The 13,182-nt window shown below is 42.2% G+C and overlaps 1 protein-coding gene across 3 annotated transcripts in view; it reads left to right on the forward strand.

Annotated features, from left to right (window-relative positions):
* The window catches only part of LOC113173198 (myosin light chain kinase, smooth muscle), a 44,068-nt gene that overhangs the window by 16,678 nt on the left and 14,208 nt on the right, over positions 1-13,182 (forward strand). For 2 of the 3 annotated variants that reach the window (XM_026376582.2, XM_026376583.2), the window contains 4 exons: positions 1,575-2,446; positions 6,088-6,204; positions 7,790-7,849; positions 12,837-12,884. In XM_026376582.2, coding sequence (XP_026232367.1) covers positions 1,575-2,446; positions 6,088-6,204; positions 7,790-7,849; positions 12,837-12,884 — 1,097 coding nt within the window. The remainder of the gene's footprint in view (positions 1-1,574; positions 2,447-6,087; positions 6,205-7,789; positions 7,850-12,836; positions 12,885-13,182) is intronic. The other variant, XM_026376584.1, reaches the window with a different exon arrangement.

Below are 13,182 nucleotides of genomic sequence, written 5' to 3' on the forward strand. Positions count from 1 at the left end.
TCTCTGCTTCAATACTGTTGTATTGAACAATACTGTTGTATTGTACAAATGTAGATGTACTACATTTACATTTGAAGTGTATTCTGCATGTAATTTACATCTTTCATTCATTCATTATTTCAGAACTTTGATTGTCGTTAATGATAAAACACTGCAGAACATTAACACGGTGGCACTCTGATGTAACGTGTTGTAGTTTACTGAAGTCTAAGATAACCCTGACCAGAGCTGCTCCTGTTCATATCTAGTAAATCATATGACTGTGTAGATACAGTGTGTTTGTGTCATTATATACTGTAGGTAGTGCAGTGTAGGTGTGTGTGCAAACCCACAAATGGAAAAAGCCGGCGACAGGCGCGTCTTTACGTTTTCATGTTTCCTGTTTTTGTGAATGTGATGTGACGTGTCAGACTTGACACAAATGTTCTTTCTTGTTAAGAATGAACTGATTTTAATGACCAAAGGTCAAGGTCACCGTGACCTGACGTATGTCCCATTTGATATAGCAATGATAGGTATCAGAAATGTCTTACATCTGATTCACATCCATAAACTGAATAGAACATGAGTCTGGACAGAAAGCAGTGTAAATGACACCTCCTGTCTTTATAGTCAAGGGAAAACAAAAAGGAATCCTGTCTTCTCTAATCTACTGTACTCACTTTTGGTACCGAGTAATTCATTTTCCACTGCCACTGTACACGGTACCTGCTCAGTCTCAGTGTCAGAAAACAGCAAAACGAAAGACTGCTGGAAAAAATCAGGAGCATGATGAGACAACTCTCTCACCAATCAGCAGTCTGCACCTGGTACCAGGTACCAAGTACTAACCATTTGTCAGCAAGACACAGATGATCAAACAGTACTTTATACAGTTTAGGAACCACAGACGGTGGTAAAAAGGTTCCACCCATGTGGTGTGTAGAACAGAGTAAAAGACTTTGTATTTGTTTTTGCCCCTGTTAAAAGTTTTATTTGATTCAGGACTGAGACATACGGTCTGTTGAGCAGGTGATTTAAGAATTGGGCTACATAAACAAATAAATATATTCATACATTCATTGATATCCCAGTCCTCCACCCCCTGTTCCCACCCACCACTTCATCTGTCCGTCTGTCCTTTATCCAGACATTTCCTAAAGCTTCTCTAATCCGACTGTAGCATCCAAACCAATCAGAACTGTTTTTGTCTGAAAATCATCTGTAACTCTAAAGCACAGAGAGTAGACCTGACAGAGAAGGATCTGGGTGGACGGGGAGTCCAGAGCAGTCAGAGGGGAGAGGGGGTGGAGGGGGTGGAGAGTCCTCACAGTTTCACTGTTTACATGTGTTCAGTTCTGGGTCTGTGTCCTTATACGGGCAGCCGAGTCACTTGTGATGTAACGTGGACATTTAGAGTTGAGGTCTTTTTCCGCCCCCCCCCCCCCCTTCTCTCTCTTTTTCCCATCCCCTCACTCACCCCCTCCTCCAGCTGTAAGGGGTGGGGCCTCGCCTCTTTTTCCAGGGGGACTTAACCCAGCCGTTTACTCTCTCTCTCTCTTTCACCCCATCTGTGTCTGTGCTCGTACGGCCAGCCCCGCAGCGGGACGAAGAGGAGGAGCTGGGGGGACCGTGGTGCTGAAAGGAGGCGCTGGAGGAGAAGGAGGCGTGGACCAGAGGAGCAGCAGCAGCAGCAGCAGCAGCAGTAGTAGTGTTGGTGTCAGTCGGCAGTGGCAGGAGTCCAAACAGGAGCACAACGAAACTGTGCACCTGCACAAGAAGAAGGAGGGTGACCAGGACCAGGCCTCCGCTGCCCCCCCAGGCCTCCTCAGACACTGGGTGGAAACCAGGGAGCACGGTGAAGAGGAGCTGCGACAGAGGAAGGTGCAGCAGCTGGACTTTCGCTCGCTGCTGGGACGCCGAGCTTTAAAAACCAAGCAGGGAGAAGAGCCCAGGGAGGCCGGCCCCGCCACCGCCGAGCACCACCACCACCGCCACATGGATTTTAAGGCCAACCTGAAGGGCGTCAAACCCAAGGCCGAGGAGGAGCGCAAGGTGAACTCCTCACAGCAGGTAGATTTCCGTTCCGTGCTGGGGAAGAAGGGCACCCCCAGCAGCAACGGCAACAAAGCGTCTGAGACGCCTGGAAAGAACCCGGCTTCTGACTTTCGCTCTGTCCTCGCTAATAAGAAGAAACCACTGAGCCCCGAGAAGAACGGGGAGAGCGAGAAGACGGCGGTGAACAACTGTGTGGATGGAGGGATTAACGAGAAGAAGAGCGGAGGAGGAGGAGGAGGAGGAGGGAAGGCGCCGGAGTTCATAGAGAAGCTGAGCGACGTGACGGTGCTGGACGGGCAGCGGCTCCGGCTGCAGTGTCGCCTCGTCGACCCCGCAGACCCCACCGTCACCTGGACACTGGACGGGAAAGTCATCAAGCCGTCCAAGTTCATCGTCCTGGCCAAGGAAGGTCAGAGGTCACACACCCGCGCACACACACACGCCTGCTCAGTGAAACCTTTCCCACCACGAAGCCAACATGTTCAGAATCTGATTCAGAATCTATTAATAGAATCAGATGTGAAACAATAGAGTGTCAGGATGTGATGTGTCACACATTTCACATTTGTTGCTGGTATTTAATGTGGAAACAGATCACTTTACACAGGACGCACACACGTCTGTGTTTTCATACTGACCAGACATTTGATATTCACTGGTCCTGTCAGTTAAAGGGATGTTCCACCACTTTCTCATTATTCTTATTTTACTACAAGAGTTAAAAACTCAGAGAGAATCAGTTCACAGTAATAAAGCTGATGAAAATTTGTTAGTTTTTAGTTTTAGTTTAGTGTTTTGTTAACAGTAATTCAATTGATTAATTGCATTGATTAATAATTTCAGTCTCACAGAAAAGATGTTTAGATGTTCTTCAGTTGACTTCAGTAAGTGTTGTTCCTGTTCCTATAATCAGTGTAGGTATCTGTAACCTCTGCTCGACAACTCTATGACACAGAACAGATTTACACTTATTTTGAGTTATTTTATATTAGTGCAGTTCACAGTTGTACTGTATTGTTCAGGTTGTGTTTCTGTGTATAACTGTAAGAAACACTGATCTGGTTACAGCTGCACTATACAACATGTACATGATAAATAAAATCACTCACTCACCACTCTAAATTATAGAAACAAACACATCTGACATGAGTCTGAATTCTCTTATATTTAATCTATTTATTAAATCATATAAAATTATGTTGAAGGTTTATATTGTAGAAATTAAACTGATTTAAACTGACAAACATTTAAACACAACACTGATACAAGAAACAAGGAAAACAGGAACATATCTGTGTCTCTTTGTATTTGTTTTGTGTCTCTCTGTAGTTGTTTTTGTGTCTCTTTGTAGTTGTTTTGTGTCTCTTTGTAGTTGTTTTGTGTCTCTTTGTAGTTGTTTTATGTCTCTGTAGTTGTTTTTGTGTCTCTCTGTAGTTGTTTTTGTGTCTCTTTGTTGTTGTTTTGTGTCTCTTTGTAGTTATGTGTCTCCCTGTGGTGTTTTTTGTGTCTTTTGTATTTGTTTTGTGTCTCTTTGTATTTGTTTTGTGTCTCTCTGTGGTTGTTTTTGAGTCTCTTTGTATTTGTTTTTGTGTCTCCCTGTGGTGTTTTTTGTGTCTTTTGTATTTGTTTTGTGTCTCTCTGTAGTGGTTTGAGTCTCTTTGTATTTTTTTGTGTGTCTCTCTGTGGTTGTTTTGTGTCTCTTTGTATTTGTTTTGTGTCTCTTTGTATTTGTTTTGTGTCTCTCTGTAGTGGTTTGAGTCTCTTTGTATTTTTTTGTGTGTCTCTCTGTGGTTGTTTTGTGTCTCTTTGTATTTGTTTTGTGTCTTTTTGTAGTTGTTTTGCATCTCTTTGTAGTTGTTTTGCATCTCTTTGTATTTGTTTTGTGTCTCTTTGTATTTGTTTTGTGTCTCTCTGTAGTTGTTTTGTGTCTTTTTGTAGTTGTTTTGCATCTCTTTGTATTTGTTTTGCATCTCTTTGTATTTGTTTTGCGTCTCTCTGTGGTTGTGTGTGTCTCTGTGGTTGTTGTGTGTCTCTTCTAAACCATTTTGAGTCTCTTTGTATTTGTTTTGTGTCTCTCTGTAGTGGTTTGAGTCTCTTTGTATTTTTTTGTGTGTCTCTCTGTGGTTGTTTTGTGTCTCTTTGTATTTGTTTTGTGTCTTTTTGTATTTGTTTTGTGTCTCTCTGTAGTGGTTTGAGTCTCTTTGTATTTTTTTGTGTGTCTCTCTGTAGTGGTTTGAGTCTCTTTGTATTTTTTTGTGTGTCTCTCTGTGGTTGTTTTGAGTCTCTTTGTATTTTTTTGTGTGTCTCTCTGTGGTTGTTTTGTGTCTCTTTGTATTTGTTTTGTGTCTCTTTGTATTTGTTTTGTGTCTCTTTGTATTTGTTTTGTGTCTCTTTGTATTTGTTTTGTGTCTCTCTGTAGTGGTTTGAGTCTCTTTGTATTTTTTTGTGTGTCTCTCTGTGGTTGTTTTGTGTCTTTTTGTAGTTGTTTTGCATCTCTTTGTATTTGTTTTGCGTCTCTCTGTGGTTGTGTGTGTCTCTGTGGTTGTTGTGTGTCTCTTCTAAACCATTTTGAGTCTCTCTGTGATCTGTCTGACCAGTATCAGTTATCAGAGTCTGAAACAGCCAGAATGTCCAGAATGTCCCCACAAAGACAGAAACACACACAGTGATGTGGTCTAATGGCTCCCACATTAAGACCTGCTGCTAAATCTGTACGTGTGTATGTTCATGGATAAATGAGGATTCCCTGTGTGTGTGACAGCAGTAATCCTTCTCCTCTTATTTCAGTCTGCAGGACAGCCCCTGATCCTGCTCCATCACATAGTAAAGGTCAGAGGTCACTGAAATGGTCTCAGGCCTCTGTAGACAGGACGCTGATGGTGATGTTAGCAGCTGTGTATGGTGTCAGCTCAGCTCTGTTTTACTGAATCAGACCTTTGTTTGTTTCTTCACTGATTGAGTATAGTTGTAGTAATTATTTCCATGTTTTCACTGTATGTAGTGAAGTTGTTCTTCTTGTGTTGAATTTCTCACAAATGCTTTAGCTTCTGCTTCTTTCTCTTGATGTTCAGAGGAGACATTTGTCCCCCTGCACACGTCATATATGACATTTTATTTGGAGTAATACAATTCTACATCTGTGTCTTCTCATGATTCCTGAAGTATCTTCAACCTCAGCAGAGTTGGTGAGAACAAACTTTCAGGAATGTTCTCAAGACAGTGTGAAGTAATTTATTTCACTAATTCTTTTATATTATTAAAACTTGTCTATTATATACATGCATTACACACAGACTGATATACTTCGTGTTTATTTCTTTTAATTTTGATGATTAGAACTGACAAAATAATGAAAAACCCAAATTCAGTATCTCAGAAAATTATAATGTTACCAAGAAAGGATTTTTATACACTCTAATCAGCTAATTAACTCAAAACACCTGCAAAGGCCTTTACATGGTCTCTCAGTCTAGTTCTGTAGGCTACACAATCATGGGGAAGACTGCTGATTTGACAGTCGTCAGTTGACAGTTGGGCTCTCATAACACCTGAGCAGAGCCACAGACTGATCTACTCCACGCCACGCCGCACTGCAACAAGTATTGAGTGCTGTACATGCTCATACTTTTCAGTTGGCCAAGATTTGTAAAGATCCTTTCTTTGTATTGGTCTTAAGTAATATTCTAATTTTCTGAGATACTGAATTTGGGGTTTTTTAGTTGTCAGTTCTAATCATCAAAATTAATATATGAGTCTGTGTGGAATGAATGTAAACATTATACAAGTTTCACTTTTTGAATGGAATTACTGAAATACACTTTTTGAAGATATTCTAATTATATGACCAGCACCTGTACAAGATCACCTGCAGCACAGAACCCTGTTAGCTCCTAACACAAACCATCACCTGGGTTCTGGCAGATGAATAGAAACCAGCTCCTGCTTCATCTGACAGAGATTCACTGGATCAGCGGCTTCATACAGTCAGTGAATACAGCTGTGTTGTATGATAACAGATCATGTTACAATGTATGATGTGTTGTGTTGCAGACGGCGTGTGCTCTCTGACCATAGACAAAGCTCTACCTGAGGACGAAGGCCAGTACAAATGCAGAGCTGAGACCTCAGCAGGAAAAGCTGAATGTTCCTGCATGGTTCTAGTGGACGGTGAGAATTTCACGTTGTTTTATGTTCAGTTTAATCATGTCACCATGTGAACATCTGCATCCAGCTTCACAGATACTGATTCCAAAGGAGTTCAGGCTCCACGTTGGACCTAAGTAAAACACCTTAGAAACACCCAAAGGTCATGAACCCTTCACATCATAACAAACTCCCCTCACACACAGAACAGAAAACGGATGCTCAGCTTATTAACTGCTGACATATTTCAATATGTTTGCTGTCAACACTACTCATTCTGTGTCAAACTACTTACACAGAACTGTCATTTTAATGTTTACTGTGTGAACACCATGTTTACACAGCTTCACCATTAGTCTTTAATTCAGCTTCATGTTGAAACACGTCCTCATAAATCAAGTAAACAATGTGTTCTGCACCTGAGATATAAACCTACAAATCCTTTTCCTTTAAAAACCTGGCACTTTATTTTTCCATTTCTGTGTATGAACACCAAATATTAAACTTCAACAGAACTCTTTAATAGTTATCAGATTATTTATCTACAGCCAGTGAGATCTGTAAATCAGTTAGAAAGTCACAAAACTCCCTTGCAAAGTCAGCCATTTTAATATTCTGTGGTTTAAGTGGTAGCTGCTGGTTTGTTTCCAGAAAGTGAGTCTGAAATATGTAAACAAACTGTTCTGATCTACATCAGATTAAAACCTGAAACAGCTGAATGACAGGACGACTGTCCAGGTGTGATGTTGAACTGAAAACTTCACATCTGTATGTGTGACCCTGTAAACTACAGGCTGCAGGTCGTTTAGTACATTCATTAATTACCCAGTGAAAATATAAGAACAACAGCGTGGATCACCCCCCCCACCCCCCTCACTTTGCAGGATGCCTCAGCAGTCTGCGTGTTTCCTGTAATTAGAATGAATCAACACAAACAGGCCTGTATTTATCAGACACCGTTCCTGGAATGGAACATGTTCATGTTCGTTTGAAAGCTGGGAAATGGGGAAATCATGGGGGAATGAGAAGTGAAAGAGTTACAAACATCAGTTTTTCAGCTGGTTCAGTCTAACTCGAGAGCATAGGGAATAAATAGATCATGAATAAGAACATTACAGACTCTTAAAATCTATGTTTTTGTGTTTTTGTCTTTGTTATAGCTGAATACCCGCAGAGTCACCGTGACACATTTGTTCCTGCATATTTAACGTTTCTTCATGTAGTTTAGGAACAATGACTAACCACAAAAACTAGATTATCCATGTTTTAGCTAAGAAATCATGATCTAGGCAATCATATCAGCAGCAAGTGAATTTTGGAAGTCATTATTCCACAAATGGCATTGAAGTTGTGGGTTCATTGTAGTCTTAATCAGTGCTGGAAGGATCAGTTCATACTGACTCAAACCAAATCATTTCTCTTGTCTGACCTGGGGGTTTACCTGTCGGTACCCTGGGGCCCCGTCACCCCACTGCTGCTGCTCATGTTTCGGTCTGAGGCTTCACAGCATTCACAGCATTGAGACTGTGATGTGAACAGAGCAGGACTGAAACACTTAATGCTGCTCATTTTAAACTCCTCTCTCTCTGTGTCTCTCGTCCTCCTCCAGACCCAGCAGAAAACTCTCCAGCTGACAAGAAGTCCAAGAAGTCGACTCCGACCTCAGAGAGTGAGTTTCCAAAATATGCAGCAGCAGCAGCCTCTTTCCTTTTGTCCCAATAAGGAGCTGCAGGCTGTAAGCACTGGTTCCCACACACACACACTCGGGTTGGTGTTTCTATTTCCAGCGTCTTTGTGTATCACTGGAAACATCAGTACGTACATCACTGTCAGATTATTATTCCTACCTCCAGAACAGTAAACCAGCGCTTTCTTCTCCACACTAAGACCAAGTTTCCCATTGGTCTTGCTGCTTCCTGCCCCCCCATCACCAACCCTGTCATCTCTACAGTTTAAATAATTCGACTGCTGTGAGTCAACATATCAACGCCGTCAACAGTTAAAACCAACCTGGTTTTCCCAGAACTACAGGGATGTGGCTCTGCAGGACTTTAATGAATCTGGATCCAGATCCATCATTTAAAACATTTTCTGAATCTATTTAACTTGTAAAAAAACAAACCTCAGCTGTCTCTGTCACAGAAGATAAAACTGCAGATTTTTAAAATTCACATTTCAACATTGATTTGGTTTGTTCATATAAAAACCGAATCAGTACAGGTGCAGATTCAGATTTGGGATGCAGGCTGCAGGCTGCTCTCTTCACACACCAAACCTCAGACACAGCTTCTTGATGATGATCGGCTCATTGGTCTGGTCACTTCCTGTCTCCTTTATTGGTTTATATATGAACTCAAATGAAGGGTAAACGATGGTCTGGTCTGTGCATTCCTGTTGGTCGGTTTGGAGTCCTGTTCTGATTAGCTGGTTGGTTGGAGTCCTGTTCTGATTGGCTGGTTGGTTGGAGTCCTGTTCTGATTGGCTGGTTGGTTTGTTTGACCAGTCATCAAGAATTTGGCTGGGCTTTGCTTTAGGCTGCTGCTGGTCTCTTATTAGATAAAACCTGGGACCACCAACCAGAGATTTCACCACATGACGTCCAGAATCACACAATGTTGAGTATGTATGATGAGAGCTGTGTGTTATATGTTTCCTGACCCGTGATCCCTGTGTTTCATTTGACAGCAGCACATCACACAGTACATGTGTGGACAGTTTTTGTGCAGAGACTGTGGCTGCAGCAGCTTCATGTTTTCTCTCAGTCTTCAGCCCAGTGGAAAATCTGCTCTTATCTTCATGATCCAGCTCTAAATCCTTCCTGTTCCCTCTGTGCGAGTGTTGTAAATGTACCCTGCATACCTCAGTGTGGGATTTATTACAGAGGATATTCTCTGAGCTCACTCACTATGTTTACATGCACTCACATGGTTCTGATCAGGAACCATCAAGTATCTGAAGCATGAAGCAGGAATATGGAACTCACATGGAAGGTGACAGACAAACACTAATAATTAACAATAATAAATAACTAATAAAAAGTTATTATCAATTATCAATGGAGTTTGATCCAACAAGTTGGAAACACAATTGTGACACGATAAAGCGTCATGTTTGGGAGTTTGTGCTGGAGGAGAGCTGTGTTGTTGTAAAGGAGTGATAGGTGTTGGGTGAGAAGACGGTCACTTATTTAATGCTGCGTTCACATCACGGGTGTCGGTCAGTTTAGGAAAGAGCATCAAACTCAGGACAGTTGTACAGTGACACATTGACTGTGTGTTGATTCGATGCATTAACAGTAACTGGTCTCAGCAGCGGTGTCAGTAAACTTCTCCACATGTTGGAGCTGGAGTCAAGTATAGATTGATCCTTGTGTTTGTCTGCTCTAACATGTTCACCAGGTGTTAGCATAGCATTAGCTAGCCACTGCTGACATAAGATGCTGAGTGTAACCTAACGTTAGCTGCTTGGGGGCTTGGAAATGTCATCATCATAAAGATAGGGAACGTTCAGTGATGTGAAAACTGACAGCTTAGCAACAGTAACCAAGTGGTAACCACAATATGACATGACCTGGTTGGTGTTAGCATCAGCACCGATTTAGCGGCTGGTTTTCTCTGGAGCATCTCTGGCGTCTGGCAAAAAAATGTATGTAAAAATGAGCAGTTTGCTGATTTCCAGCCAGTTGCTGTTTCCTAATCCTGGAGATGTTCGTATATAAGTTCACAGGACACTGTGTCAGTTTGCTTTGTACCTCCTGCTCTGTAAAAGGGAAATCTGAGTGTTTGCAAAAAACCAGAAACCAAAAATGATTCAAAAGACACATTTCCAGCCTCACTGCAGTTGTACGGACCACCATGGTCCACTTTCCTGTCCGAAGTACTGATCTCTGCGGCTGAAGAGAAGTGAACATAACGTGGACACGCTGAGTCGTCTGTTTTACCAACAGATGTGAGCTGACAGCAGAGGAATGACGGGGGGAGGATGTTCTGGTATAAAATGGTTCAGAGCTCCTCATGGCTCCTCTCCCACACTTCCATTTAAGGCCCGGTTTCCCCGAGTCTCCCTCCCGACTCAGACATTGTTTTACTTCACACCACAGATTAAAACCCTGAAAGTCTCCAGTGAAGCAGCTCCTTTTAAGAAGCGTGTCGTCTGCACGCCGACGATCCCTGATTTGGATAAAAAGACTCTGTGTTCTGGAGAGAATCATTTCTGATATTGTGTGATTACACGAAGATGAGCTTGAATTCAGAGATTGATTTAACTGATCAACTCATAGTTTTAGTTTTAGCTCCTCCTCAGTCCACAGAGTTTTGTTTCTGGTGCTGGACTTTGTGGATCATGATGTGTGGGATTCAGTCCAGTACTGACTGTAATACTCGATTCACCTTTATTAGCGACTCTGCAAAGAAAGCAGGCAGTGGAAAGACCAGTATGAGGTCCAAAAACTGGCAGCTATATGTCTGGACAGCTCCAGCTAGAATGTTAAAGGGAAATGGGCCGGTGTATTAACTGTAGAACGGGTAGAGTCCGGCGGAGAATGAATGAATGAAAATCCTTAATGAAACGGGAAAAACACCAGTGATCCTCTGGACCTCCACAGAAGAATTTCATTAGAGCCTCTGTTTGTTGTTTTCTGCTGTGTGTGTGTGTGTGGTTTCTTTCCATCAGCTGGAAAACTGTGACCTGATGTCAGCTGATTTTATTTAGTCCAAAAGCTGAAGCAGAACCAGCTGCAGGGACGGGCCGATCCAGAGACCAGGTCTCATGTGTTTAACCAGGTTTGGATTTGGGAACTTTCTGCAGTCGTGAAACGTGATCCTTCACTTCCTGATTCTTACAACACTGAAATGTCTCAGGCCATTCTGATGCGGCGGCGACCAGGTCAGAGACCCCAGAGGTTTTTAGAGCTTTAGCTGACCGTCAGGTCCAGAAGGGTTTGGACCGGGGCACGGTCACTTTGGATCACTTGTTTGGTTTTAATCTTCATTTCAGTTTGATTCTCGGCCGTAAATCGTGGAACAGCTTCACTTCCTGTTTGCTTTGGATCTTTGCAGAACATCGAACTGTTTTCTCTGTTCTCACAGTGAGTTCAGGTCATCGACCCTCTGCAGTGCGAAGAACCGTCCAGTCGGATCTGAAGCTTTTGTCTGAATCTGAACACGTCAGATCGAAGCTGCACAGCTGCTGTGATTGGTTGATCAGCTGTTGACCTGTTGGCTGGTGTGGATCCAGGGAAGAGAAGGGTTCAGACCTGGTTTTAGGTTAGGACCAGGTTTAGGTTTAGGTTGGGAGGTTAGAGTCAGACATTAAGAAATGCTTTAAATAAGTTCCTGTTTACACAGTGGAAACTAATTACAAAAGTATTTGTAGTATTTTGTTGTGTATTTATGTTGTAGATGAGATTTCAGCTCCTGATCTTTACCGATGAGTGAATGGAAGTTAAAAACTTTGACACTGTGTGAACTGGACTCCGGTTGTTTAAGCTTCAGATAAAATTAGTTGGACTGGAGTTGGATCCTTCAGTGTTCAAGCTATTCCCGCCCTTCTCTGTGCTCCTGGACCCAGTCTCAGGATCCTGCTTCACCTGGAGTCTGACCGTAAATCTCTGAGTTCCAGCAAACGCATCAAGAGCGTTTCCTTCCTCAGAAATCAGAAACTCTGGTCCAGATCTGGACTCAGACTCAGGCCTGAAGTCACCTCCTTTCGATCAGCTGCTGTTGGTGAAAGTAGGAATTCAGCAGTTCTTTTGAAATGTGGATCCTGTCTCCACCACTTAACGGTCAGTCGTGTTCTCCAGTTGAACTTTGGATCCTTCGCTGTTCCTGAATTTTCACCATACATCTAACACACAGAGGGTTTCTGTGAGAAGTAGAAGTAAAGTAAAGTCTAAATGTGGTCAGAGATGAACAGAAGGAGATGGTGACACAGCTCAGTGATGCATCAGCTTGAAACTATAATACATATATTCAGATAATTTCCCGTCTTTTCCTAAAAACCTTCCTCATAGTGTCCTGAACATAAGCTGCTAATTAGCGGTTAATTAGTGGATGTGTCTGAGAAAGTCCAGTGGATATTCTCAGACCCAAACAACCAGCTGATTAAGCTGCTATTAAGTATTATGTTAAAAATAAACGATGTAAAATGTATGTAGTAAATCAACAACTAGTTACTGAATGCTCCTCAGCTCAGTTTCTGTGGCTGCCCTCTCACATGATCTTCAGCACGTCTCGTCCACGTCAGCTTCAGAAATGAAAGTCCTCGTGTGTTCGTGTCATTTACGTTGAGCAGCAGTTTGTTAGTAGAGGGTTATTCGCTGTGTTGATTTTCTGCTGGTTTCTCACAGATCACAAATCAGTTTGTGTTGGAAAAGCCTTGTGTTTGTGTTTCCAGGGGGGAGATTCTTTCATCCGTTTTTCACACCATCTGTACATCTGTCCACTCTTTCTTCTCCTGCAGATGTCACAATAAATAAAACCAACAGGAACTCCTTATCCCGAGGAACCGTTCTCATGTTGTCCATATATGGTTGTCAGAGACGCTCTCTGTGCACAGGAGGCCTCACTCTGTCTCACATTCTTCTCCTCCACTGTAATTCAGTTCTGTCTGACCACGACTTTGGTATCACAGATTTGACTTGTGTTTGTTTCCACCAGGTGAAGCCAGAATCAAGAAACCAACTCCCAAGACGCCTCCCAAACAAGGTGATGCATACGTCTGTTTACCTGCACTGGAAACAAATCATTTCGGTTGAGACATAAAACGTTTCATTTGGTTTTAAATTCAGGGTTGTGGGTGCTGCATCTAGTGTGTGATGAAAGCTAACAGTAAAAATGTGTTATTTGACAGATAGAAACAGTCTTTGACTGTTAGTAACAGTATTAAAACTGTGGTAAAGGTGTGTTTACTGTTGATATGAATATCAAAATGATTCACCTACAGTTAATTAATTTATAACAAAAGCGTATGTAAATACTGAAGAATAAAGTTTGTAATCATAGT

The sequence above is a fragment of the Anabas testudineus genome, chromosome 21 (assembly GCF_900324465.2).
Source record: "Anabas testudineus chromosome 21, fAnaTes1.2, whole genome shotgun sequence".
Lineage (NCBI taxonomy): Eukaryota > Metazoa > Chordata > Actinopteri > Anabantiformes > Anabantidae > Anabas > Anabas testudineus.